Below are 27,303 nucleotides of genomic sequence, written 5' to 3' on the forward strand. Positions count from 1 at the left end.
CCTCGAGCGATCCACCCGCCTCGGCCTCCCAGAGTGCTAGGATTACAGGCGTGAGCCACCGCGCCCGGCCTGGGTGGTTCTTTTTCGGCGTGTTTTCCTTCCAAAACTGGGGTCACCCATTCATCTCATTCAGCAAATGGTTTGCCAAGCACTCAGCACATCTTCGAGGTCTTTCGTTGTTGGTGTATTTGTAACTGCCGCTTGGAGTGCCCTGACTGCCCCCAAGGGGGTAAGGAATGGAGGTGAGGGGGGTGGCATGGAGGAGTCGCTGTGCCTGTCCTAGTGATAGATTATAGCACTTTGCACCTTCCTTGTGCTGTGATCCTCGCTGGGGCTTTGGCACAAGGCGCCCCACCCGCTTTGAGGCCGGTGCTTGAACCTGCTTACTGATGAGGAAACTGAGGCACAGGGCTTTCCCAAGATGCTGGGGTTTTGAGTGGTTAGACTCAAACCCAGAGCCTTGGACCTGAGACTGGCTGGCATGTACCTCACCCCTGGCTTGGTCAGAATTTCCAACCTTCTGTGTCTTTGGCAATGTCCCTGTGTGCCAGGCGCTGAGTACTGTGTATCCTCTGGGGCCGCCCCCATATGGACGAGGCAGCTGGGGGTCTCCAAGCCCCCTCTCTGCCCACTTCTTCACTCAGCACATTCGTCCTCAGTGGAGAGCAACGCTGTCCTGGCAGGGGCTGAGGCAGGGTTGGAGTGGGGATGTCTCAGCAAGGGAGACCAGAAACTCCTGACCCCCAAAGGCACATTCTAGTGGCAGATTGGTGGGACAGTGTGCAGGGTGGACGCCCATACTGGGAGTCTTGGAGTGGGAATGGTGGTCAGGGAATACTTGGAGGAGACAGCAGTGGCCAGTCTTCCCGCTGAGGTGACAAGGATGGGCAGAAGCAGAGAGGTGACCTGCTGAGCTCCTTGTACCTTTGTGCCCATTCCAGGGGGCAGGGGGACAGATGAGACCTGGGACTCACCTTTAGGGGTTCACAGCCTGCTTGCGGGTACGGGGACCCTGAAGCAGGGGCATCTTCCTTCCAGGGTGGGCTGAGGTTTGTCCGTGTTGATAGAGGGAGTGATAATCACAGGCTAAGACCCCGAGGTCGGGCAGCGTGGGTGTTTCTCCGGGCTGGATTCCTGGCCTGTAGAGATGGGCAGCAGGGTCCCCTCCCTGGGCTGTGGTGAGTGATGCCCCGTATAGCCACCCGTGGGATGCCCCCTCTGACTCTTGCTTCCTGTCCAGGTGCCAGGTGGCCCTGGCAGGAGAGGGCATCACTGCTCTCTATGTTAAGGGAGGACTCTTGGATAAAACCTGAACCCACTCTGACCACATACACATGGGGCTGTGGACGGGAGGCCAGCAGAGCTGTCCAGGCCCTGGTGACACCCCCACGCCCAGACGAAGGAGGAGGCACCCTGGAGACTGCCCATAACACATTTTCCCAGTGATAAGAGCCTTTCAGGGCTGCTAGCCTGGCGGGCCAGCCGCGTGGGGAGGAACAGTCCCCAGCTGGAGTGACCCCGCCTGCCGGGTGATACGCCCTGGCACGACCAGGCCAGCCCCAGAGGAAGCCCCCAGGGGGGATTGGGACACAGTTCCATCTGTCCTGGCCACAGGGCCTCTGTCTTCTGTGCTGATAGACAGGGTCCTTCTAGGGGTTCGCATCCTCCTTGTCTAAGAGACATCCCAGCTGGCGCTGTCATCAGGAACCTACCAGCTATAAGGACAGTGCCTTTGGAAGTTGGTTTTTTCTGTCTGGTGAGGCAAGGGAGAGCCCAGGATCCATAAATCAAGATCAGGGGCTGTGACTGGAGCCACAAGCCACTGGCTCAGCTCGAGAGAGTCTTCCTGTGGTTTTGGTTGGTACGTCTTCTTGTCTTGCAATACTGAGCTTCCTGTCGTCTGGGCGGAAGCTGGTCAGACGGAAACCCAACTTCTGGAGTGTATGGCCCAGTGGCACTGCTTAGTGGCACTGCCTGGCAGAGGTTGCCAGGGAGCTCAGGGCAGGCTGCTTTCTGAGGTGTGCAGGTCTCATCTGGAATATACTCCCAGCACTGGGGGAAAAATGATGTGCTGGCCGGATTTTTAAACTTTTTTTTGTTTGTTTCTTGTTTTTGAGACAGAGTCTCACTCTGTTGCCTGGGCTGGAGTGCTATGGTGTCAGCCTAGCTCACAGCAACCTCAAACTCCTGGGCTCAAGTGATCCTACTGCCTCAGCCTCCCGAGTAGCTGGGACTACAGGCATGCGCCCCCATGCCCGGCTAATTTTTTCTATATATTTTTAGTTGTCCAGATAATTTCTTTCTATTTTTAGTAGAGATGGGGTCTCACTCTTGCTCAGCCTGGTCTTGAACTCCTGACCTTGAGCAATCCACCCGCCTCGGTCTCCCAGAGTGCTGGGATTACAGGCGTGAGCCACCATGCCCGGCCTAAACTTTTTCGTCATTGTAGGAATTGTTCAACTGTTTACTCATTGTAAAAAAAAAAAAAAAAAAAAAAATTCACTCTATCTGGAAGTGGACAGAGTAGGGTGGAGATTTGTACTGCCCTTTGCACAGAAACCACCTCTATCAGTGTGGGACTCTTGCCAGATCTTTTTTGTTTTTCTTTTTCTTTTGTTTAAGAGGTGGGGTCTCTCTATGTTGCCCAGGCTGGCCTCGAATTCCTGGCCTCAAGCAGTCCTCCCACCTCCGGTGCTACAGGTGTGGGCCACCATGCCTCGCTGCAGATCTACTTTCTATGTTTCTAAGTGGGAGTGCCCTCTGCCCACCCACCCAGTGCGACTCTACACTCCGGCTCCATAGCCCAAAGTCTCATCAGAATGTGAACTCCTTGTTCCAAGTCCTGGCTATTTAGTGCCTTCAAGGGCGTTTGCCTTTTTGTTTCTGTTTTGTTTTTAATCAACTTTTTATTTTGGAATAATTTTAGATTTACAGAAAATAAATGAGCTTGAAATTTATAGAAAAGTTACCAAGATAGTACAGAGACCTCCTGTTTCTCCTCCACTCAGCTTCCCTTAATTGTACATTTCTCACAATAGGAAATTAACCTTGGTATATTACCAGTGAGAAAGGCAGTCTGTTGAGATTTCTTCAGTTTTTCCCACTGTGTCTGTTTTCTGTCTCAGGATCATCCCACATTGCATTTAGTTGTCACGTCTCCTTAAATCTGGTCTGGAAGAGTGCCTTACTCTTTCCTTGGTTTTTATGACCTTGATATTTCATAGAATGCCCCTTAATTTGAGCTTATGTGGTATTTTCTCATGGTTAGCCTGGGGTTGTGAGTTTTGGGGAAGAAGGCAATATTGGTGAGGTGCCCTTCTCGTCTTCGAATCCTGTTGGGGTATATGATATCAACAAGAGTTATCACTGATGATGTTGACCTTGGCTGTGGTGGAGTAGCCAGGTTTCTCCACTGGAAAGTTACTATTTTTCTCTTTTTCATATCCTTTGGAAGCATAGAGGGTTCTTTTTCTTTTCTTTTTCTTTTTTATAAAGACAGGCTCTCACTCTGTCTCCCAGGCTGGCATGCAGTAGCGCATGATCACAGCTCACTGCAACCTCAAATTCCTAGCCTCAGCAATCCTCCCGCCTCAGCCTCCCAAAGTGCTGGGATTGCAGGGGAGAGCCACCATGTCTGGGTACATTTTTAATTTTTTGTAGAGATGGGGTCTCGTTTTAATGTGATGGTTTGAATAGGTAATACATCCACATGACAAGATTAAAAAATGTCATAAAATTTGGAGAAAGAAGCCCGGCTTCATAGTTTCCCTCACTTTCTCCATGCATATTGAAGCAAATATTAATACAAATGTGTCTTATTCTCCCCTCGCCCAGAGGGCAGAATATAACTGAATATAAATATAACTGATTTATACCCTGTTCTGCGCAATGAGATTGTTATTTAACAGTATTTCTTGAAGATCTTAGTGTATCAGCACATAGAGAGCTTGCTCATTAGTTTTTTTTGTTGTTGTTCCCTGGAGGTATAATTTAGGTACAGTAAAATCACCCTTTTTAGTGTTGAGTTCTATAAGTTTTGACAAATGGAAACAGTTGTATAATCACCACTACAATGAAGATACAGAACACTTCCATCACCCCCCAAATCCCCCTCCCATACCCCTTGAAGTCACCCCTCCTCGACCTTCGGCACCTGGCAGCCACTGATCCGTTCTCCAACCTCATGGTTTCCACTTTTCCAGAATTTCATGTAAATGGACTCATACAGCCTTTTGATTCTGGCTTGTTCCACTCAGCATAACGCATTTGGGAGTCGTCCAGTTTGTATTCATTAATAGTTTGTTCCGGCCGGGTGCAGTGGCTCACGCCTGTAATCCTAGCACTTGGGAGGCCGAGGCGGGAGGATCCTTTGAGCTCAGCAGTTCGAGACCAGCTTGAGCAAGAGCGAGACCTTGTCTCTACTAAAAAACATAGAAAGAAATTATCTGGACAACTAAAAATATATAGAAAAAATTAGCCAGGCATGGTGGCGCATGGCTGTAGTCCCAGCTATTCAGGAGGCTGAGGCAGGAGGATCGCTTGAGCCCAGGAGTTTGAGGTTGCTGTGAGCTAGGCTGATGCCATAGCACTCTAGCCCAGGCAACAGTGAGACTCTGTCTCAAAAAAAAAAAAATAGTTCGTTCCATTTTATTCCCCAGGAATATTTCATGGTGGGGCTGGATGGCGGTTTGTTGAACCATCCACCCCCTGAAGGACATGGGGTTGTCGCCAGTTTTGGACGATTATGAATAATGCTGATATAAACATGTATGTACAGGTTTCTGTGTCGCTCAGAAGAAATACAAGCCATTTTTTTTTTTTTTTTTTGTGAGACAGAGTCTCGCTCTGTTGCCCGGACTAGAGTGAGTGCCGTGGCATCAGCCTAGCTCACAGCAACCTCAAACTCCTGGGCTCAAGCGATCCTCCTGCCTCAGCCTCCCGAGTAGCTGGGACTACAGGCATGTGTTACCATGCCCGGCTAATTTTTTCTATATATATTTTTAGTTGTCCAGATCATTTCTTTCTGTTTTTAGTAGAGATGGGGTCTCACTCTTGTTCAGGCTGGTCTCGAACTCCTGCCCTCTAGCGATCCACCTGCTTCAGCCTCCCAGAGTGTTAGGATTACAGGCGTGAGCCTCCGTGCCCGGCCAGTACAAGCCATTTTGATTTAACTTTTGTATGACTTGCAAGGTATAGGTTGAGGTTTTAATTTTTTTTTTTTTTTTTTGAGACAGAGTCTCACTCTGTTGCCCAGGCTAGAGTGTCATGGCGTCAGCCTAGCTCACAGCAACCTCAAACTCCTGGACTCAAACAATCCTACTGCCTCAGCCTCCCGAGTAGCTGGGACTACAGGCATGCGCCACTGTGCCCGGCTAATTTTTTCTACATATTTTTAGTTGTCCAGATAATTTCTATATTTTTTAGTAGAGACAGGGGTCTCGCTCTTGTTCAGGCTCGTCTCGAACTCCTGAGCTCAAAGGATCCTCCCGCCTTGGCCTCCCAAGTGCTAGGATTACAGGCGTGAGCCACCGCGACCGGCCAATTTCTTATTATTTGTTAGTAGAGACGGGGGTCTCGCTCTTGCTCAGGAGGGTCTCAAACTCCTGAGCTCAAAGGATCTGCCCACCTCGGCCTCCCAGAGTGCTAGGATTATAGGCGTGAGCCACCGCACCCAGCTGGTTTTAATTTTTTACTGTTATTTTTTGGCATATGAAGGTCCAATTGTTTTAAATGCTGTTTATTGAATAGACCATCCTTTCTCTATTAAGTTGCCTTTGGCAGAAATCAATTTTATGCGGATCCATTGTAGACTGTCTGTTCTCTAAGATTCATCTGTGGGTCTTTTTGCCGAAACCACATTTATTATTGTAGCTTTATAGTAAGTCTTGAAATCAGGCTGTGTGTGTCCTCTTTGTTCTCCTTTTGCAAAATTGTTTTGGCTAGTCTAGTTCCGTCGGCTTCACGTATACATTTTAGAATGAGCTTGTTTCAAAAGCAAACAATTCTTATGAAAAGTAAAAGAATAAAAATTTAAAAAATCAGCTTGTTGATTTTTACAACAAAGATTGTTGTTGTGTCAGTAACCTGGACATGTGCGTTATTAGTTTCTATAACTGTGTGTTTTTCCATCCACCGGCACTGCCTACCTGGGCCAGCGCACGCTCTACCTCCTTGATCTTGTATCTTGTACCTTCCACCTCTTCCCTAGCTCCTGGGCTGTTCTCCCTGCAGTGGACAGAGTGTGCCTGTTAAGAATATGTCCTTCCTGGCTGGGCACTGTGGCTCACGCCTATAATCCCTTGGCACTTTGGCAGTCCAAGGCAGGAGGATCACTTGAGGCCAGGAGTTCGAGACCAGCCTGGGCAATATAATGAGACCCTGTCTCTACAAAAATTAAGAAAAGATTAGCTGGGTCTAGTGGCACTGCCTGTGGTTGCAGCTACTCCAGAGGCTGAGGTGGGAAGATTGCTTGAGCCCAGGAATTTGAGGTTGCAGTGAGCTATGATTGTGCCACTGCACAGGCAACAGAGCGAGACCCTGTTTCTTAAAAAAAAAACAAAAACAAAAAAACCTGCCTCTGCCCAGAACCCTCCATGGCTCCCAGCTCATTTGGAGTAAAAGCTAAAGTCCTCACTGCAGCTCCTGGCTACTCTCAAGCAAGTCAGGCTCTGTCCCACCTCAGGGCCTTTGCACGTGCTATTTCTGCCTCAGATAGCTCTATGGCTCACTTCCTCAAGCTCCGTCAGGCTCTGCTTAAGTGCTGCCTCCACGGTGGTCCTCCCTGGCCACTCTGCTAAAATGCCCTCATGCTGTTAACTCTGTCTCCATGCCCTGCTCAATTTTTCTTGGAAGCATTTATCACTTGCATCATTGTCCTATTTCTTTGTTTGATTTTTTGTCCATCTCTCCCTATTAGAATGAGTAAGTGGTAAGTATGGTAAGTGATTGGGAAACCCATCCTCTGTCTGCATACACTCATTGATCTATATCTCAATCACTGAGCAGGACTCACTCAGCAAAGTCCGCTGAGCCTGCTCTGTGGCCAGGGTCCGATCTGGGCTGCTGCCACCTAGCTGGGGCTAAACAGCCCTGGTCGCGACTTTGCAGAGCTGGGCTGGTGGAGGGAGGCCCATGTTAGTCAGACACAGCACAGGGTCACAGAGGGGACAAGGGACAGGAGGGAGAAATAAGAACTGGCCACACACAGTCAGGGGCTTGGCCTTTCCTGGGAGTGTTTGTGTGTGTCAGCAGCAGCTTTTTATCTTTAAGATGGACCTGTTTGCTTGTTGGTACACGGGGAGTTCCTGTCCATTTTTTTCCCTTACATATCTTTATTGAAATGTAATTCACACAACATCCTTTTGAAGTATACTATTCAGTGGTTTTTAGTAGATTGACAGAGTTGCGCGACCATCACCACTATCTAATTTCAGAACATTTCCATTTCCCCCAATTCATGCCATATCTGTTAAGCACTCATTCCCCACCACCAGCTTCGGGCAGCCACTCATCCCCTTTCTGTCTCTGAATTTGCCATATCCAGACACTTCTGATAAATGGAATCATTTCTTATAAATGGAATCATGCAGTTTGTGGCTTTTTGTGTCTGTTTCTTTCTTCCAACATCATATTTTCAAGAGTCATCCAGGCTGTAGCATGTACCAGTGCTTCATTCCTTTTTATGGTATAAGAATTTTCCATTGTTTGGATATTTATGGCACATTTTGTATATCTGTTCATCGGCATTTGGGCTTCCATCTTTATGGCTTTTAGGAATAATGGTGCTATGGACATTCATGTATTATAAGTCTTTGTGTGGACGTATATGTTCATTTCTCTTGCCTAGGAGTGGAATTGCTGGGTCATATGGTAACCCTTATGCCATACTGCCACTTTCCCAAAGTGGCTGCACCATTATACATTCTCACTACCAGTGTATGACAATTCCAATTTCTCCACATCCTCACCAACACTTGTTATTATCTGTCTTTTTGAGTTTAGCTTCCGAGTAGGTGTGAAGGGGTATTTATCTCAATCTCATTGGGAGTTTTTTGCATTTCCTTAATAACTAATGACAAGGTTTTCACGTACTTACTTATTGGCTGGTTGTATATCTTCTTTGGAGAAATGTCTATTCAGATCCTTCTCCTGTTCTTAAATTGGGTTATTTGTCTTTTCGTTTTTGTATTGTAAGTTAAAGACTGCTTTTTCTTTTTTTTATTTATTTTTATTTTTTAATTTTTTTTGGAGTCAGAGTCTCACTCTGTTGCCCGGGCTAGAGTGCCATGGCATCAGTCTAGCTCACAGCAACCTCAAACTCCTGGGCTCAAGCGATCCTCCTGCCTCAGCCTCTCGAGTAGCTGGGACTACAGGCATGTGCCACCATGCCCAGCTAATTTTTCTATATATATTTTTTAGCTGTCCATATAATTTCTTTCTATTTTTAGTAGAAGCGAGGTCTCGCTCTTGCTCAGGCTGGTCTCAAACTCCTGAGCTCAAAGGATCCGCCTGCCTCGGCCTCCCAAGTGCTAGGATTACAGTTGTGAGCCACCACTCCTGGCCTCCTTTTTTTTTGAGACAGAGTCTCACTCTGTTGCCCAGGCTAGAGTGCCATGGCGTCAGCCTAGCTCACACCAACCTCAAACTCCTGGGCTCAAGCAATCTTCCTGTCTCAGCCTCTCGAGTAGCTGGGACTACAGGCATGCACCACCACAGCCGGCTAACTTTTTCTATATATTTTTAGTTGTCCAGATAATTTCTTTCTATTTTTAGTAGAGACGGGGTCTCGCTCTTGTTCAGGCTGGTCTCGAACTCCTAACCTCCAGTGATCCTCCTGCCTCGGCCTCCCAGAGTGTTAGGATTACAGGCGTGAGCCACCATGCCCGGCCTCATTTATTTCTTTAATAATTCTTTATTATTTCCTTCCTTCTCTTTGCTTTGAGTTTGGTTTACTCTTTCTTTAGGGTTTTGTTTGTTTGTTTGTTTTTGTTTTGAGATAAGGTCACGCTCTGTTGCCTGGGTTAGAGTGTAGTGATGCCATCATAGCTGCTGCAACCTAAAGTTCCTGGGGTCAAGCGATCCTCCTGCCTTAGCCTCCCAAGTAGCTGGGACTATAGGCGTCCATGCCACTGGGCCTAGACAATTTTTATTTTTTTTGTAGAGATAGGGTCTCACTCTTGTTTAGGCTGGTCTGTAACTCCTGGCTTCAAGCAGTCCTCCTACCTCAGCCTCCCAACGTGCTAGGATTGAGGCATGAGGCACCGCACCTGGCCTTTTTGTAGGTTCTTAAGGTGGAAGATTAAGTTACTGAAGTCAGAAAATCTTTTTTAATATAGGTGCTTATATTTATAAATTTCCCTCTAGGTACTGTTTTAGCTGCATCATATACGTTTTGATATGTTGTGTTTTCATTGTCATTTATCTCTATTTTTTTATATTTTTTAATTTTTAAAATTATATTTTAATAGAGATGTGGTCTCACTCTTGCTCAGGCTGGTCTCAAACTCCTGAGCTCAAGCGATCCTCCTGCCTCGGCCTCCCAGAGTGCTAGGATTACGGGTGTGAGCCACCGTGCCCCGCCAATCTCAGTGTTTTCTAATTTGCCTTATGATTTCTTTGATTCATTGGTTATTTAGCAATATGTTAATTTGTATATATTGATGAATTTCTCAAATTTCCTTCTGTTTTTGGTTTCTACCTTCATTTCATTGTGGTTGAAGAACATACTTTGTATGATTTCAGTCATTTTAAATTTACTGAGTCTTGTTTTATGCCTTGGCCTCAAATATGGTCTATCCTAGAGAGTTTTCTCCATGTGCAGTTGATAAGAATGTGTATTTTACTGTTGGGTGGAGTGTTCCAGACATGTTTGTCAAGTCTTGTTGGTTCATGGTGTTGTTCATGTTTTCTGTTTCTTTGTTATTTTTTGCTTGGTTGTTCCATCCATTATTGAAAGTGGGGTATGGAAGTCTCCAACTGTCACAGTTGCATTGCCTATATTTCCTGAGCCTTATGCTTTTTAACGGCTGTGTAGTATTCCTTGGTCCCTCCTGGTCCCACTAAACCAGTCACTCTCCTACATGAACTTTGAAGTTGATTCTAGTTTTTCCCCTCCTGTCAGAGCCTTGGGGGTCGACAGACTTGTGAGTCTGCTATCTGTGTTCAGGGCCGATCCCCTGAAGGCGGTTGCTGTGTTGGAAAGGACACAGATTTAGAATGATGTTGCCAGGCCCCCAGGAAAAGCTGTGCCAAGGAACAGGATCTTTGTCTGTTGTGGTGGTCATGGGTTGACATCCTGCTCCCCTCTGTCACCTTTGTCAACTAGTCCTGTGGAATGGGATCCTCCGTATGCCAGGCCCTGGGCTTCATGTGCTTCGTCCTTCTAGGTCTGCTGCCAACCCAACGGGTGGGCCCTGTTGTTAGCCCCACCTTACAGGCAAAGAAACTGAGTTCTGGGTAAGTGGTGACCCTTGCCCTGGTCACACAGTGAGGCTGTGGCTGAGCCACTGGGCTATAGATTCTGTACCCAAAGGTCTGCTCACCAACTTGTCCCCGTGAGGAAACTGAGCCTGGCCTTCCTATCTTCAAAGTTCAGGGAGCCGCCGAGCCAGCGTTGGAAGGAAGAGTGGGGGGCACCATGCAGGCATCTGGTGGCATCACTGTCCAGGTGGACGTGCTGGCCGTGGGGCAGGAAGCACAGTGAGGGGACCGGGGTGTCTGGAGCCACAGGAAGGAGCTGGGGATGGCAGGGAGTTGGCTTGTGGGCCAGTGGGAGGGGACAGGACTTTGTCCTAAGGGAGATGGAGGGCATGGGTGGGTTTTAATCCCGAGCTAGGTGTGATCTGACGGAGGGAGGCACTGCCCTGGCCCAGGGAAACATGGCTCAGGATGTTAGGGTGGAGGAGGGGAAGGAAGCCTCTGGGTATGTTGAAGGCATCTGCTGAGAGGCGAGCTTTTGGGGATGGGACAGAGGAGACCCGAGGAAGGAAGGGAGGTGTGCATCACTGTGGTCTGGGTCGGCCTGGATGGTTCCTTGTGGCGTGGCTCCCATCACTCTGGGAGAAGGCTCTGGAACTGGGAGAGGGCTCTGGAATGGAGGGAAGGGGAACACGCCTGCTACAGGCCACTACCCACTCTCTTTGAAGGAAGGGGTCAGCACAGAGGCTGGCTCTGGAACACCAGGAGTGGGGCAGTGCCCTGCCTGCCTGTCATTCCTGCATATTTAGCCTTGTTGTGTCTCCTGGGCCCTCAGGGTGGTGACAGATGCAGAGCAGGGAATCCATGTGTGGGGGCCACATGTCAGGGCTGCAGAGCCGGTGAGCGCTTACTTCGTACCCCTGCCACCTTCACTCTCAGCCCCCCACCCTCACACACCCTGTTTCACAGAGTGGGACACCTGGCCGGACAGGAGAGACTTTGCTGCCCAGGTCCCACAGATGGCCTATGGCAGGGCCAGGCAGGGGACACAGGGTGTCACTGCAGTGTGGAGAAGTTAGGACCACTCCGAGGGCACCCCCACAGGATAGAGTTGGAAGCTCTAGGTCCCCAAATTGAAATCATTTCCCTGTCACCATCGACAGTGTTGCGTGGCCAGCAGTTACTTGGGGCTTCTCAGTACAACTGAAACATTACAAGGTAAATATTTGCCTGTGATCAAGGTTATCAAAAAGTTGTAAAAAACTGAAATTCAAATTACGTTGGAGACTATAAAACAAAGTTTTCCGTTGCCACTCCTCATGTGACCTTTACCAGGCCTGCTGTCTCTACACAGGTAGGAAATGTGCACATGCAGAACATAACCCCAAATTGGGCTGGGTGCGGTGGCTCACGCCTGTAATCCCACCACTTTGGGAGGCCGAGGTGGGAGGATCCCTGTTGGCCAGGAGTTCGACACCAGCCTGGGCAACATAGCAAGACCCCGTCTCTACAAAAAATTAAAAAATTACCTGAGTGTGGTGGCATGCACCTGTAGTCCCAGCTACTTGGGAGGTGGAGGAGGATTACTTGAACCTAGGAGTTTGAGGTTACAGTGAGCTATGACTATGCCACTGCACTCTAGCCTGGACGACACAGTGAGATCCTGTCTCCAAAAAAAAAAAAAACCCAAATTGGAGGCTATCATCCTCCATGTATAGTCTGGTCTGCGCATTGCACTTGGCTTTCAGTGCTACAGCCTAGATTGCTTCCTGGACTCGTTCCCAAGATTGATTTAGCCAATTCCCTGTGCATGGGCATTTAGGTCGCTATAGGTTTTCATTCGCTGCAGGGAGTTGGCCTTGGTTGCAAAGCCAGACAGTTGCAGGTGGGGAACCTGCAAATGTGGGGCATTGGCCGTGCACCAGCCAGAGTGGCTCTAGGTGCTGGGGAGAGGACGCTCAGCACCTCTGCCTTCAACGTGCTGGCAACGTGGGCTGCGGGTGGGAGTGAGTAGGGGACAGTCAGGCCTCTCTAGAGATGTAGCATGTGAGCTGAGCACTGGGTGGCCAGAGGGAGCAAGGGTTGTTGAAAAGCTTGGAGATGGCCAGGCACGGTGGCTCACGCCTGTAATCCTAGCACTTTGGGAGGCCGAGGCGGGTGGATCGCTTGAGGTCAGGAGTTCGAGACCAGCCTGAGCAAGAGCAAGATCCCATCTCTACTAAAAATAGAAAGAAATGACATGGACAACTAAAAATATATATAGAAAAAATTAGCCTGGCATGGTGGCGCATGCCTGTAGTCCCAGCTACTCGGGAGGCTGAGGCAGGAGGATTGCTTGAGCCCAGGAGTTTGAGGTTGCTGTGAGCTAGGCTGACACCACTGCACTCTAGCCCGGGCAACAGAGTGAGACTCTATCTCAAAAAAAAGAAAAGAAAAGCTTGGAGAAGAAGGTCATTTCAGGCAGGAGATTCCAGGCAAGTACAAAGGCCCTGAGGCAGGAATGTGTTTGTCCTCTTGCTGGAGGGAGGGAGGAAGGTAGGTGACAGGGACACGGGAGCCCTGAAGGGTTAGGAACAGAGGAGGGCTGTGATCATACTCACATCATACTGAGTTTTACTTTTATTGGATGGGGGAACTGCTCCTTTTGCACATGCATCCAATTCCCCTCTGAGACAGGTGGCATTATCTCCACTTAACAAATGAGACACAAAAAGGTGACTCCACACACCCAGATTGTCCACAAAGGAAATGGCATATCTGGCTGATGGTCTGGAGAGTCCCAGAGCCATGGCCACGAATTGCCACAGGCCACTTCCTGCTTTTGCCACCAGCCTGACCTGTCCCTTAGATGAGACCATGTAGCAGGTGACACCAATGCTTGAGTGCCAAGGGTGGGGCTTGCTCTGGGAGTGACAGGATTCCTGGGCAGGGAGGAGCTGCTGACCGGGGATGTCATGGAGAATGATGCCCGGAGTGGGGCAGGGAGAGCCCAGCAGGTGCTGCACAAGCCTCAGTCTCCTCATCTGCAAAATGGGAGACATGGTTTTTGCTTCCACCGGCACTGGTGGCTGTGTCTGTGTTGGGTGCTGTGGAGACAGCCACCAGCATACCGGACTTGGGCCCTTGCCCGCATGAGGCTGCTGCTCTAGTGGATTGGCAAGGTGGGATGGGGACACAGCCTCGGGAAGGAATTACTAAACTGGAAGGAGTCAGTTGTGCGTGGTATGGAGCATTGAGCGGGGTGGTGTGTGAGCTGCTTCACACTGGGGTATAGGGAGGAGCCAGTTTGCTGTGTGAATGCTGCAGGAGGAGGATGTGTAGCCTGAGTTAGGGACATCCCCTGCCCTGCCGCCTGCCCCTTGGCATGACTACATGGCACCTGCCTGGGGACACTGAGTGTGGGCTGGCCATCCACGCCAGGTGACCGTTGGCTATTGCTGGAGGGAGGTGAGAGGTGGGTGTGTGCATGGCTGTATGTTGAGGCTCCAGAGGTCGAGCGTGGAGCTGTACTTCTGCTCTAGCAGAACCACAAAGGGTGCCCCTGGCTGGGTTGGGGTGACAGGGGTGTCTGCCTCCGTGGTTTCCCACCTGCCTTCCCATCTCTGGCTTTGCTCCTTCCTCGCTGAGGGGCCTGGACAAGTCCTGAACCTCTGAGCCTCAGTCTACCCACCTGGAAATAGGGCTGTTGGCCCTGGCACTGTCCCTTTGGAGTTGTCAGAGGATGTGCTGAGATGTTGCCTAAGATGGGGTTCGAGCCAGCCTCACAGACGGCCAGTGCTCTCTGTACAGCTATCAGAGCCCTGAGTGCAGGGGCTGGGCGTGGACAGGGTCCCGGAGTGTGTGGCATCTGCTGAGGGCTCTTCCTGTGGCTGGCGCCAGCAGGCTGCAAACTCTGGCTGTGGTATTTTGTAAGTCCTCCTGGCCACATTCAGGCTTTGAGAAACTGCTCGGATGAGCCCATATGGTGATGAGGAAGGGATCCCAGGCCAGGGCTCTTGCCCAGCCTCTGCCGCTGTCTCGAGGCTGCTCAAGTGAAGGGTGGCCTGGCCCCTGGGCACCAGCTCTGGGCCACTTGCTGACTCATCCTCTGCTGGCTTATCTGGGAAGGCCTAGGGTTGGACCTGCATCCTCCCTGCATGTAGCCGGAGCCGTCCCCACCCTTGAGGGGGCTGGAAGTCACAGGGCTCCTCCTGGGGCCTTGTGCTATGTTCAAAAGACAGTAAATAAACAGTCCAGGCTTCTGATCTACCCGGAAACTACCCTGTGCCTCTCCCAGCGTGATGGGCTGCCACCTCCTGGCTGCCACCTCCTGGCTGCATCCCTTCCTCCCTGCCCCCTACTCCCTTCCAGGGAGAGGTGGCGTATTTTAGAGCTTAGAAGAAGAGGCTCCGATTGGGCGAAGCAACTTGAGCTAGGCCACACAGCTGGCTGGGCCCTCCACGGTGGATAGGTAGCGTCCTCCCATCCTACAGATGGCAGAGCCAGTGCCCAGAGAGGGGCAGAGACCTGCTCAGGGCCACATAGCTCATGGGCACAGGCTGTCTGGCCCCAGAGTCTGTGTTCCTGCTGTCCATTCAACAAGCATTTAATGAACACCTGCTCTCTACCAGGCACTGTTCTAGGAGCTAGAGATTCTGTGGTGAACTGGCCAGGTACATATGTCCTGGCCTGCCACAGGACTGGATCCCCTGCCCCCCAGGAGGCCATGTTAGTGGGCATGGGAAAGGGCGTGCATTTGGGAGGGAGGGGTGCAAGCCACAGCATCTGCCAATGGCGAGGTGGGGAGGGCCTGTGAGGAAGGGTTTCCTGGTGGACGGAACAGACCCTGCAAAGGCTTAGAGGCCAGAAGTGCCAGAGAGATCTCAGTGGAGGCTCAGGGTGCTCCCCACAGGCAGGAGTGCAGCAGGGCGGTCATAGCTCACTGTGACCTGGAATTCTGGACTCAAGTGATCCTCCTGCCTCAGCCTCCTGAGTAGCTGGGACTACAGACATGCAACACATGCCCGGGTAATTTAAAAAAATTTTTTTGTAGAGATGGGGTCTTGCTATATTGCCCAGGCTGGTCTTGAACAATCCTCCCACCTCAGCATCCAAGACCACAGAGGCAGGGAAGTCAGCCCAAGGTCACACAGCACGGAGGTGGCTGAGCTGGCTTTGGAAGTCAGGGCAGCCTTGGCACATCATAGCAGCAGGGAAGAGAGAGGAGGCGGGTAGGCGGCTTTCAGTACTCGCCCAAGGTAGGTGGGATCAGGGAGGAGGAAGTGGATGACTGAGGCTTGAAAGTCACTTCCAGCTAAGTGTTCTTGGCAGAGCTGCTTGGGAGGCGGTTTCCGGAAGAGCCTGAGTGTCCCTAATGCTATGTTGCAACAGGACCTTTGGACCAGGCCCATCTTTCTCACTGAGCCCCTGGGAGGTTTCTGGGGGGCTGCTTTTGGGGCTGTCCAGGCCGATGTTGGGTGTTGCCCACCCTCTGCATGCAGCAGTCCAGGAGCTTCCGGGAGCACAGTCGGATGAGTCCCAGGGTTCCTGGTGCTCCCAGCTTGGCGTGAGAGGCCCCCCCCCGTGTCTGCCCAGCTCCTACCTCAGAATCGCCACGAGAACTCTGCCTCCTTTGCCTGGGCTGTGGCCTCTCCTTGTCATTCCGGCTGGCCACTGTGGCCCCAGCCCCAGAAAGCAGGCTTCTCCTGCATATGCCCAGAGCTTTCTGTGTTTATCTTTGACCTCACACACGCCTGGAGTTCTTCTGATGCTCTAATTGTCTGTTGTCTGTGCTAGCTGCTGGTGGCATCAGGGCGTCACCATTGTCCTCACAGTGCCTGGCACCTCAGACAAGACATGCCCAAAGCACAGTCACAGGACAGCACAAGCGAACATCAGTGGTTCAAAGCCTGGCCCTGGCCAGGAGGGTTGCTGGAGCTTCTGCTTCACACGTGGCCTGGTGGTCAGGGTGCTCGGACCCCATGGGTTTCAGTCCATGTTCCCACTCCTCCTGGGTGCTGTGTGACCTCGGGTAGGCATCCAACCTCTGTGCCTCTGTCACATCTGTAAAGTGGAGCGAACAGACCTATCTCGTTGGATCTTGTCATGCTTAAATGGCTTAATCCATGGAACGTTCTCAACTCCACGTTTGGCATATCGTGATTGCTCAAGAGCTGTTGGCAACTTTATTTTTTAAAAATGGTATTGTAGTTTTTGGGAATCAGTAACACATGTGCATGATACAAAACTCAGATGTTCTAGAACATGCAGTGACTCCCTCCCAATCTGGCCGCAGTTGGGGTCTCTATCTTGTTTCTTTTTGGTTTTCATAGTAGCAAAACACAGGCATTCTAATGTACCTTTTCTTTCTTTTGTTCTTTTTATTATTATTTTTTTAATAGTGAAACTGATCAGTACAAACCTTTTTTTTCCCCTCACTTAGTGTACCCAGAAGGAAGTTCCACATCCAGAGATGACAGGCTCTTGTGTGTATATAGCTGCAAAGTGGCATGGGTGGTCCATAATTTATATTTCACTACTTCCCCCTTACTGGGCTTTAAAATTCTTTAAGATCTGAATTTTTCTTCTTATTGGGAAACTAACAAGATCGTAACCATTCCGTGGGCAAATTTTTATTGTCGCCAGAGATGGGGTCTTGCTCTGTCGCCCAAACTGGAATGCAGTGGTGTGATCATAGCTCGCTGCAGCCTCCAACTCCTGGGCTCAAGTGATCCTCCTGCTTCAGCCTTCTCAGCTTTGACTTCAGGTGCACGCCATCACGCTTGGCTAATTTTTAAAAATTTTTTGTAGAGATGGGGTCTTGCTATATTTCCCAGGCTGGTCTTGAACTCCTGACCTCAAGCGATCCTCCCATTTCAGCCTTCCAAGTAGCTGGGACTACAGGTGTGAGCCGCTGTGCCCAGCTCTGTGGGGAAATTCTAATGGAATGTCCACTCTGTGCTTTTGTATCTGAATCTTTATGAGTTTGTCCTCTTGGGCTTATTTATATCTGTGAGATTTCTTTCTCTGAGATTTTACTTAGATATGGTAAATTGGATAAATCTTAAGTGTGTACATTGATTTTTCTCATGCTATGCCCTCGTAACCACTGGTCAGATCAATAGATAGGATGTGGTCTTTATCTCAGAAGGTTTCTTCCTGCCCCTTCCAATTTCCCAAAAGGGAACCACTGCTCTGATTTCTATCACCAGAGACTAGTTTTGCTGGTTCAACTTCAAGTCCGCCCTGTGACTCAACAAGAGAAACAAGGGCACATGTCTATGAAAGGCACGTATGGGAATATTCAGACCAGCCTCATTTATGGTGGCCCCAGTGGGAAAGACCGCAGATGTCCATGGAATGGTGAATGGATGAACAGACCATGGGCAATCCACGCAATGGGACACGATTCAACTATGAAAAGTAATGAGCTTCAGACATACCCAACAGTGTGGAGGGCCCACACAGAGAGATGCTGCTTCCCCGGGACCCTCCGGGGCCCCCTTCGAGGGTTCCCAACATGGGTAGGGCTACCCTTCTGCTCAGGAGGGCAGTAATGCCAGTGACACTTGGTTGGGGACCTGTCATGCTGTCTTGCTGTGTGTGGGACACATCTGCCCAATACTTGTTTGCCCTTCCAACATCCATCTAGGTGCAAACTCTGTTTGAAATTTCCTGAGCCTAAAACCTTTTGCCATTTTATATGAAACAACAGTGTCCCTTGTGAGGCTTCAGTTGCCCTGAACATGCTGATCCTGCATCAGTACCCAGCTAGACATGTTCATTTTCCTTTCTCATGGTACAGGGTGGCCTGTGGTCTTCCTGCTTGGTGGAATACAGGCAGATTCACTGTTCAGTCAGTGCAGGGCTACTTCCTTATGTCTTCTAGGGTGGTTGTGCCTGAGTAGGTCCATTGTGAAATGTATAGGATTTTTTTCTTCTTAGAAATGAGATTTCGCTAAGTTGACCAGGGTAGACTTGAACTCCTGGGGTCAAGGAATCCTCCCACCGAAGCCTCCCTAGTAGCTGGGACTACAGGCACCTGGCAGTGCACCCAGCCTCGCATAGGATATTTATTTTTCCTAAACAGCTCTATTGAGGGGTTATTTATATACTGTGAAATTCACCCATTTTGAAATAAGTGAATCTTAGTAAATTTTCGGTAAATTTTAGAAAACATCACCATAGTCCTGTTTTAGAACATTTCAGTCACCCCAGAAAGCTCTCTGCTCTCTGTCTGCTGTCAGTTCCTGTCTTCTGCGGCTGTCGATGTGTCTTTTCTGGACATGAAACACATCACGTCATCAGCTACTTTGATTTCATCTTTATATCATGCATATGACATATTGATTTTGTACCTGTAGGAAATGTATTTCCCTATTGAGTATTGGGGAGCTTGTCTAAGCCTTGTCAAGGAAAGTACCCCCTGGGAGTCTGGGGTGGGGCACAGCCCGCCAGAGGGAAATAGTTCCACTGGACATGACCTTCAGTCCAGACCCTCCCCAACGCCCTTGGCCTCATGACCCTCCAAGAGCAGAGTGTTCCCCAGGGCCCCGCCAGGGTTGGTGTCTTTGCTGAGGTTGCCCAAATTGCAAGACTGAGTTGCTGCACCACGTGTGGTCACACTTCCTGCCCCTCCAGCCGGACGCGTGAGTAATTTCTGTCCCTTTCCCCCCTCACAGGGACTTCCTTCCCCGTGGTTCAGGAATTGTCACCCGGCGGCCTCTCATTCTGCAGCTCATCTTCTCAAAAACAGGTACGGTGGGCGGCCCACAGCTGCAGCTGGAAATGAACGTGGACTTGGTGTCCAGGAGGAGCTGGGCTGAGGGTGGAACTTGGGTCCTGGGCTGTGGTTTGGTTTTGAATTCACTTGTTCTATGTGCGGAGGGAAGTTGAAAAACAGCTCAGTGAACACACACACCCACGCTGCAAGCCCTCAACTGTGACCAGGGTGCCAGGCGCCATGTTTATTTTCTATGTCATAGATAACATGTTTTTGCTGAACCTTTTCAAATTCAGTAGCAGACATGGTGACATGTCCACCCTCAGTGCTTCAGTGCACCTCCCTTTGCGATAAGGATACTATCCTATGTTGTCACAGAAACATGCCCATGAACAGGAGTCATTTCCTGCATGTTGTCCGAGTCCCAGTGTCTACTCCATGTGTTGTCACTTGTCCCCCAGAGATCTGGCTGGTTTTGTAGCTGCTCTGATCCATCCCACACTACACTTGTTTGTCATGCCACCTTCTCTTTTCATAAGAGCAGCCTTCCCACCGTCTTTTTAATCAGACATTGCTGGGAGAGACCCAGCTGACTGAATACAGAATGACGACCCCCATGTGGATTATCCCCCCCCACCCCCTCACCCCCGCCTCAGTTTATTTCTGTTCTTCCCACACAAGGCTGACTTGAGGCCGGTGTGTGTCCCAGATGGACATCCACTCGGGCCTCCTTGGAAAGGAAAACTGAGGCTTAGCCAGGTCACCTGCGTTTCCAGTGGGGCCGCAGATCTGGGATCTGCACCCAGGCAGATCTCACCTCAGTCACGCCCCATCCAGCCTTCCCGCCTCCGTCCTCTGGCTCCACCTACCCCAGTGAGCTCTGCCTTGTCATAGGCCAGGGGACGGGCCAGTGCGCTGCCTCCTCTGGGTTCCTGTGTCCAATCAGCTTTGCCAGGAAGGGGTAGGGCCGAACAGGGGATTTCAGAAGCTTTGGAGCTCGGCCCATGTGGGTTTCTGTTTCTCATTCAGCAGGTTGGGGAGCAGTAGTGAGAATCTACATTTTTAATGAGTTCCACTGTGATGCTGCCAAGGCTGCTGGTCCCTGGCCACCTGGGAAAGCATGCCCTGGCAGGTGGGGGGCGGGGCGCTGAGACGGCCCACCTTCCAATCCTGGCTGGTAGGAAGGGACCTCCGCTCAGGACAGTGGAGAGAATAGCAGCTGCGTTGGTTGTTGCCCCGAGGACCACGTTATTTGATACGTGGAGGGGAGGAGTGGAGAGGAGCCTCTGAAGAGCCTCTGCTGGCAGGGGCACCAAGGGCAGGAACACGTGCTCAGGGCCCAAGGGTTAAAGCTATTGCTAACATTCCCAGCTTACAGAGCAGGGAGCTGAGGCTTCCCTGACCACTTGCCTGAATGCTCACAGGAGTGTCGTCTTGAAAGCCCAGCCTTAAGCCCACTTTTGAGACTTGTGTCCTTAGGTTGAGGTGTACCTTGACCAAATTCCTGTGGTTGCTGGTGGAGAAGGACCTCCGGGACCAATGCCAAGGTGGGGCACAGGAGCAGGTGTCAGAGTGGTGGGGGCCACAGGAGATGGGTTGGCATCCCTGCTGGAGCTGAAGACATAATTGGATCCTGTAGGGCTGGATGGGGGTGTAGGGGGGCTCCCACATGGGTGTGACCTTTCTTGTGTCTCCCAGCTCACGGCTCCCCACATCGGGTGGCTCTCAGATTGGGGAGAGACCAGCTCAGCCCCCTGGCTGCCATGTTCAGGAGGGACAGGTGGGGACAGGAACGTAGGCAGGGTGGAGGAGGCAGGGAGAGGTAGAGAGGTTGGTGTGGTACCAGGCAAGGGGCGATGGGGCCTGGCCCAAGCAGTGCCAGGTGTGTGTGTGTGAGAGAGAGAGAGAAGGGGTGTGTGTGTGTGTGTGTGTGTGTGTCTGTCTGTGTGTGTGAGGGGCAGTCTAGAGTGACCTCCAGGCCAGGCACTAAATAGCAAAGGTACCCAGACTGGGGCAAGTGGGTGGGAGGTGGGATGCCCTCCTAATAGGAGGGGGGACAATGGGCACATTGTGGGACTCTGACTGCTGGGCTTAAGGGGCCTTGGGGGCTACACGGGACTTTGTTGCTCCTAGAGATTGAAAATTTGTCAAGCTGGCTCTTGGTGACCAAACTGGAGTCAGGCTGCCACCCTTTCCTGGCCAGGGACTCAGGCAAGTGACTTCCACCTCTGTGCCCCATATCCTTGTCTGTAAAATGGGGGTAATAGCAGTGCCTTCCTCATGGCCATGGCACCCCATTTGGCTGTGGCATGGCTGCCTCCTGTGGAGTCTGGAGTCAAAACACGTGGCCCCTGAGGCGAGCCCTGAGTCCTCCTTTCTGACTCCTGTGACAGCCAGCGTTACCCAGCTCCCCTTGTTCAGACTGGGCTCAGTGAACCATTACTTTTAACCAGCATAGTTTAAAGATTACCTAAAACTGCAGCCACCAGGATGTTTGGCGGCCTCTAGGTGAACCCTGTCCTCTTTGGGAACCACCCCTGAGCCTCATAAGCCCTGAGTGCTGGTCCCTGTTCTTGTGTGGAATGTGGGTGAGGGGCCTCATGAGCTCCCCACCCCTGACCTTCACCTTGACTTTGGTCTGTGCTCACAGGAGCCAGAGGAGAAATGTGAGGACTTGGCTCCAAGGCTTCCTATTGGCCTCGGAATCCAGTCCAGGCTGCTTCTCATGGCTTTGTGGCCCTGACTGGGCCCTGCTGGTCCCTGGCACCTCACCTCCTCCTGGTCCTCAGCTGCAGCCGCTGTCTCCCTCCTGATGCTCTGGCCCAGCTCGTCTCTTCCCACCTCCTGGCCTTTGTGGTCACTGTGCTCCCTCCCTGAGACATCCTGGCTCAGTCTTCTTCCTCCTCCACTAGTTGACTCCCATCCCCACCCCAACCCAGTCACCCTCCGCTTTTGTCATCCCCGTTCCCACCCCCACACGTGTCACGTGACATCCTTCTGTCCTGCTTTTGCAAGTGTTTTCTTGATGTTCTCTGCCCGCACAGCAGGAGGTGAGCAGTGGTCGAGTGAGCAGAGCTTCCTCTGGTGCTCCCGTCACTCGCATCGCCGCCTGAGCTCCTGTCAGATCAGCAGAGACATTAGATTCTCATAGGAGCATGAACCCTACTGTAAACTAAACTGCACATGCCAGGGATCTAGATTGCGGCTTATGAGAATTTAATGCCTGATGACCTGAGGTGGAGCTGAGGCGGTGATGCTAGCGCTGGGGAGTGGCTGCAAATACAGATTGTCATTAGCAGAGTGGTCTGACTGCACAGTAAATGTCATGTGCTTGAATCATCCCGAAACCATCCCCCGCCCACCTCCCCCATCTGTGGAAATATTGTCTTCCATGAAACCGGTCCCTGGTGCCAGAAAAGTAGGGACCCTTGCCCTAAGGGCTGCCACTGTGTCCCTTCTGGACTTGTGGGCAGGAAGTGGGCAGGGTAACTTTATCCAGTACCTTCCTCCAGCCAGCCTGGCCCTGGCAGGGCCCCTCCTATAACCCTGACAGACTCTGGCCATAGCCTCACGCCTGGAAGAGGAAACCAAGCTGGCATGGATCGGGCTGGGATGCCAGCCCAGGCTGTCACCTTCCCAATGGCAATGTGGCCTGGACTGGGAGATGTTCATGATTTGTCTCAGAACAGAGAGAGCTTGAGAGCCACACACATGTAGGCAGTGCTGTGTGCTGCACCCCCTGCTTGATTGGCTGGAGGTTCTGAGAAACGGACCTGGTCTGATCATGTGGGACCCGGGGTCTCCCAACCGTGTCTTCATTTGTTCCTCCTGGGGACACCTGCCAGTGCCAGCACTGGGAAGACAGATACTGTCTCCCTGCCATCAGCGGTTAGCCTGCTCATTCTGCTCTTTGCTGGGGTCAGAGTGAGAGAGGATGGGATGATCCGAGTCATTGGGGGAAACTGAGGTGCTGGGTGTGGCTAAGGTGACGACCCCGCTGGGCACACTCTCCTCCCTCTCTTCTCATCACCTTCCCAGCTCCGGCTGTGGTGCCAGACAGGCAGGAGGCAGGTTTTCCCGGCAGAACCCGGGCATTTCGAAATTCTTAGGAAATGCCAGCAGGCACGTGACTGGTCTGCCTTTAGGGCAGGGAGGGCCATCTTCTGACCAAGTTGGTCTCTGTAAGCTCCTTTAGAACTGGAGGGTCGCAGGTTGGAGGTGCCCCAGGTGCCCTGACCCCAAGAAGGTGGCAGCCTGTACTTGTGACTCCCTTTTCTAAGGGTCTTGCATGGAGGATCGGCTGTTTAGCACCATGGGGACCAGCTTGGGAGTTGGTCACAGGGGTGATAGTCTTCTAGGCTTGAGCACATAATGCTTTGTAATACACTGTCCCATGAATTTTTAGCAAGCAGCTAGCTGTGTACCAGGTATAGGGAGAGCAGTAAGTGACCCCAAGTCCCTGCTCTCTGGTGGGTCTGGCTTCAGTAGAGGGAGACTGGATTAGAGGGAGGGCAGAACCTCTCTCTAGAAAAAGCCACTAGTACAGAGAGCCCACAGTTGGGATGTGGTTGGGAAGCCCTGTGGTGGGTGAGGGTGGCTGTCTCCCTCGCTTGGCAGCACAGCTGCTGGATGAGGGCCCGGTTTATTGCTTCTTTCCTGCCATGTATCGGGTGCTGGGCTGGGTCCCGCAGAGTCCCCAGGGCCTGATCACATGCTGGCAGAGAGCCTCCCAGAGGGGACCCAGGCTGACCCTCTTCCCAGGGAGCAGTGCAGGGTGGCGGTGGGGAGAGCTTGTTCTCTCTGCAGTGAGGGCGGAGGGTGTCGCTGTCAGAATGCTTTGGTGTTGGCCCAGGGACCAGAGGAACTGGCTTTGTTATCTGCAAATGCTGCGGCTGAGGGTGGGTAGGGATGGAAGGGCAAAGCTTGGCAGTGGGGACCAGGACAGGCAGAACCAATGGTGGCTCAGTGGCTTGGCCTTGGCTGCTGGGGACAAGTCGACAGGGAGCTCAGCCTTGAGGCTTCTGACGTATTCTCCAGCATTTAAGCACGTGTAAGGCTGAGGAGCCCCCTTATAATCTGTTTCTCACGTTTTTATTCTCCTCTCACAGACACCAAGGTGTAGAGAGGGAGCCTGGCCACTGGGCCACCCCTGCCCCCGCCATGGACTTCTTGGACCCTGAGTGTCCTCGGGGCATGGCAAAAGGTCACTGCTTCTGAGAGATGGCACAGGCTGAGAAGGGCAGAGTGATGTGAACTCAGAAGTTGGGGAGAAGGAAATTTTAGAGTCTGGGGCATGTGGTGAAGATTGTGGCTTTTACTCCAGTTGAGGTGGGAGCCATGGAGGGTTCCAGGTGGAGGAGGGGCAAGGTCTGGCATTAAGCTCCGTGGAGTCTGGAAGCTTTTAAACCTCAGACTTGACTCTGGAATGCAACATTCGCTTCCAAAGTGCCAAGGAGCCCAGGGAGGAAAGGCAGGCAGTTGGGGACAGGCCTGGTTGGCTCCTGGGCTTTCTTGGGCACAGATGGGTGTGGTGCTGCTGCCCACTGACCCACTAGGGAAGAAGCTGTGGCTTTCTGGCACCTTCTCCGGTGGGTTATGACAGAGTCCTTGGGGCCTTCTGCCTGCTCAGATGGTGGCAGTGCTGGCTTCTGCTCTTCTTGTGCCAGCATTGACTCATTAAGTCCTCATTCAGGCCCTGTTGTGATGCCTATTTTATAAATCAGTAGACTGATACCCAGGTGTGCCCTCCGACTGCAAACTGAGCTCATAACTGCCTGTGGCAAGCTGCCAGCACACACTGGGCTCTGGGGTGCTGGAGCCGGCAGGTCATGGCCCCATTGGTTTGATCCAGAGTGACCTAGCTCCAATGAGAAAGGAGGCCAAGATGCAGGCAGGGAAGGCTGCCTGGAAGAGGGAGCAGGCAGGCAGGCCCTGGAAGAGGAGGAGGAGAAGAGGCGGAAAAGGTGGAGCCAGGCTTTCCACACACTAGCTCTGGTGGGGCAGAGGTCTGCTAGGGAGGGGCCTGTGTCCAGCCCCAGAACCCACTTCCCCCCACATTCCTTGAAGGGGGTCGGTCTCTCGTGGGGGCTGAGCCTAGGACCTAGAACTAGAAGAGAACTGAGGTTTGCTGTGGGGGGTTGGGGGCTGTTCCATTTTTAGTGGCTGCTACAGGAAGAGCAGCAGAGTGTTTCCTCTTGTCCCCGTGGAGGGCTGGAGAGTGACTGTCCTTGGGAACTGGGTCAGCTGATGGCAGGGCTAGAGTTGGCGATAGGGATCTTGGATCTTCCAGCTGGTGTCCCTATTGCCCCCGCACTGGGTGGCCCGAGCCTGTGCTGGGCACAGTCCTCGGTGATCTGAGCCCACTGAGTCTTCCTGACCCTGCAGCTAAAGTTCTGTGATGTGAAGATCCTTCTCGCAGCCTCAGAAAAGCTGTCTAGCTTGAGAGCCCCTACCTGGCATCAAAATATCTGAGTTCTGAAGCCTAGCCTCGTCACTGAACTTGAGCCATGTAACTTTGCCTCTCTGGGCCTCAGTTTCCTCATCACTGAAAGAGGGATAAGGAGAAGCCCACCTGCTAAGGGACTTGGCAGGGCCTGGCCAGACTGAGCAAGGGCCAAATGTTGGCCATGGTTTGTTAGGTTGTGGTGATGGGATGGGCCACCTCCATGTGTAAGGAGGCTTCTTTCTGCCTCCTTCCACCTCTGGGTGGAGATTCTAGACCCGGCCAGGCTTTCTGCGTCTCAGGGGTCCTGACTTGCCTGTGTGGCAGCCGATGGTATGGCTGTGCTATTCATGTCGCCAGGTCTCCTCCTGGTGGACATTGAGGCAATTTCCAGTTTTTTACGCTTAGAAATGACACAGCAGTGCACATCTTTGCATCTCTGCTCAGGCGTCTGTCAGCAGGACGTATTTCCCTCTTCTTTTAGCGTCACTGCAGGAGCTGTGATCTCTGATCCTTGAGGGCCTCTACCCCCCACCCCCAGCATTTTACTATGAAAAACTTCAGCCATCTGAACAAGTCGAGGCATTGTACAGGGAACGCTTATATGCCCAGGGCTTCTGTCCCACGATGAACGTGTTCTATGTTTGCTTTGCCCCAGGTCGGTGTTAGGGGACTGGGTTTCTCTAGGTTGCTGATAGAACCCACGCTGCCTCATTAGTTACTCAGGCGTTTGCTGTCATCTCAATCTCTGTAGGCTGTCAGATACCCCCGGGTTCTTACCTCTGCTCTAGGGGCTACCCAGAAAGCATTTCATCTAAGGGGTTGTGTCTAGGTGGGGGCCCCTTGGACAGACAGGAGGGGAAGAAGGGACTCCAGACGTCTACACAGGCTTTGGTGAGGCCAGCAGGGGTGCCCCATTCCCTATACCTCGAGAGCACTTTACGGAAGAAGAGCAAGTGAGTGCCATAGACATGCTCCTGGGGTCTCACTGAGCTGGAATGTGCCGGCAGCCTATGATTCCCCTAGAACCACAGCTTTTGTCTCCTGTGACCAGGATCCACCTTGCAGGAGGTCCACATTCAACACAGGACTCGGTCGCTACATGATTTTTTGCTTTTTCTGCTTACGAAAGCGCTTCCCCTGGAAGTTCGCGCACTCCCCTCCCCACACACAGCAAGACCACTTCTGTTTCTCACCATGAGCATCTCTCTTCACTTTTCAGAGTATGCTGAGTTTTTGCACTGCAAATCCAAAAAGTTTACAGACTTTGATGAAGTCCGGCAGGAGATCGAAGCGGAGACTGACAGAGTCACGGGGACCAACAAGGGCATCTCCCCGGTACCCATCAACCTGCGCGTCTACTCACCACACGGTAGGCAGCACAGTCTGGGACCTGTCCCTGACTCCGTCTGCCAGTCATGGGTAGCATCTGCCCACTCACAAACCAATATGCCACTGCTTATTGTCCTTCACATGCACACAGCCGTCTCGATACGTATCTGTCACGTGTGATAGGTGCATAGCACCAAGAAATCTGTCTCAGCTCTAAGAAAATGCAGCATGTCAGGGAGACTATTGGGAGTGGTGAGGACTGGGGCAGATTGCAGCCATATTCCTCCTTTAGATTGATTCTAGTCTGCAAATGTCCTGAGTTAAAACTGTATCACTGTCCAGGCATAGTGGCTCACACCTGTAATCCCAGTGACTTGGGAGGCTGAGGCAGGAGGATCATGTGAGGCCAGGA

At 51.6% G+C, this 27,303-nt stretch overlaps 1 protein-coding gene across 11 annotated transcripts in view; it reads left to right on the forward strand.

The window, feature by feature from the left end:
* The window catches only part of DNM2 (dynamin 2), a 76,266-nt gene that overhangs the window by 7,073 nt on the left and 41,890 nt on the right, over positions 1-27,303 (forward strand). For all 11 annotated transcript variants that reach the window (XM_045545936.1, XM_045546009.1, XM_045545918.1 and 8 more), the window contains exons 2-3: positions 19,077-19,150; positions 26,782-26,931. In XM_045545936.1, coding sequence (XP_045401892.1) covers positions 19,077-19,150; positions 26,782-26,931 — 224 coding nt within the window. The remainder of the gene's footprint in view (positions 1-19,076; positions 19,151-26,781; positions 26,932-27,303) is intronic.

Source organism: Lemur catta, chromosome 1 (genome assembly GCF_020740605.2).
Source record: "Lemur catta isolate mLemCat1 chromosome 1, mLemCat1.pri, whole genome shotgun sequence".
Classification (NCBI taxonomy): domain Eukaryota; kingdom Metazoa; phylum Chordata; class Mammalia; order Primates; family Lemuridae; genus Lemur; species Lemur catta.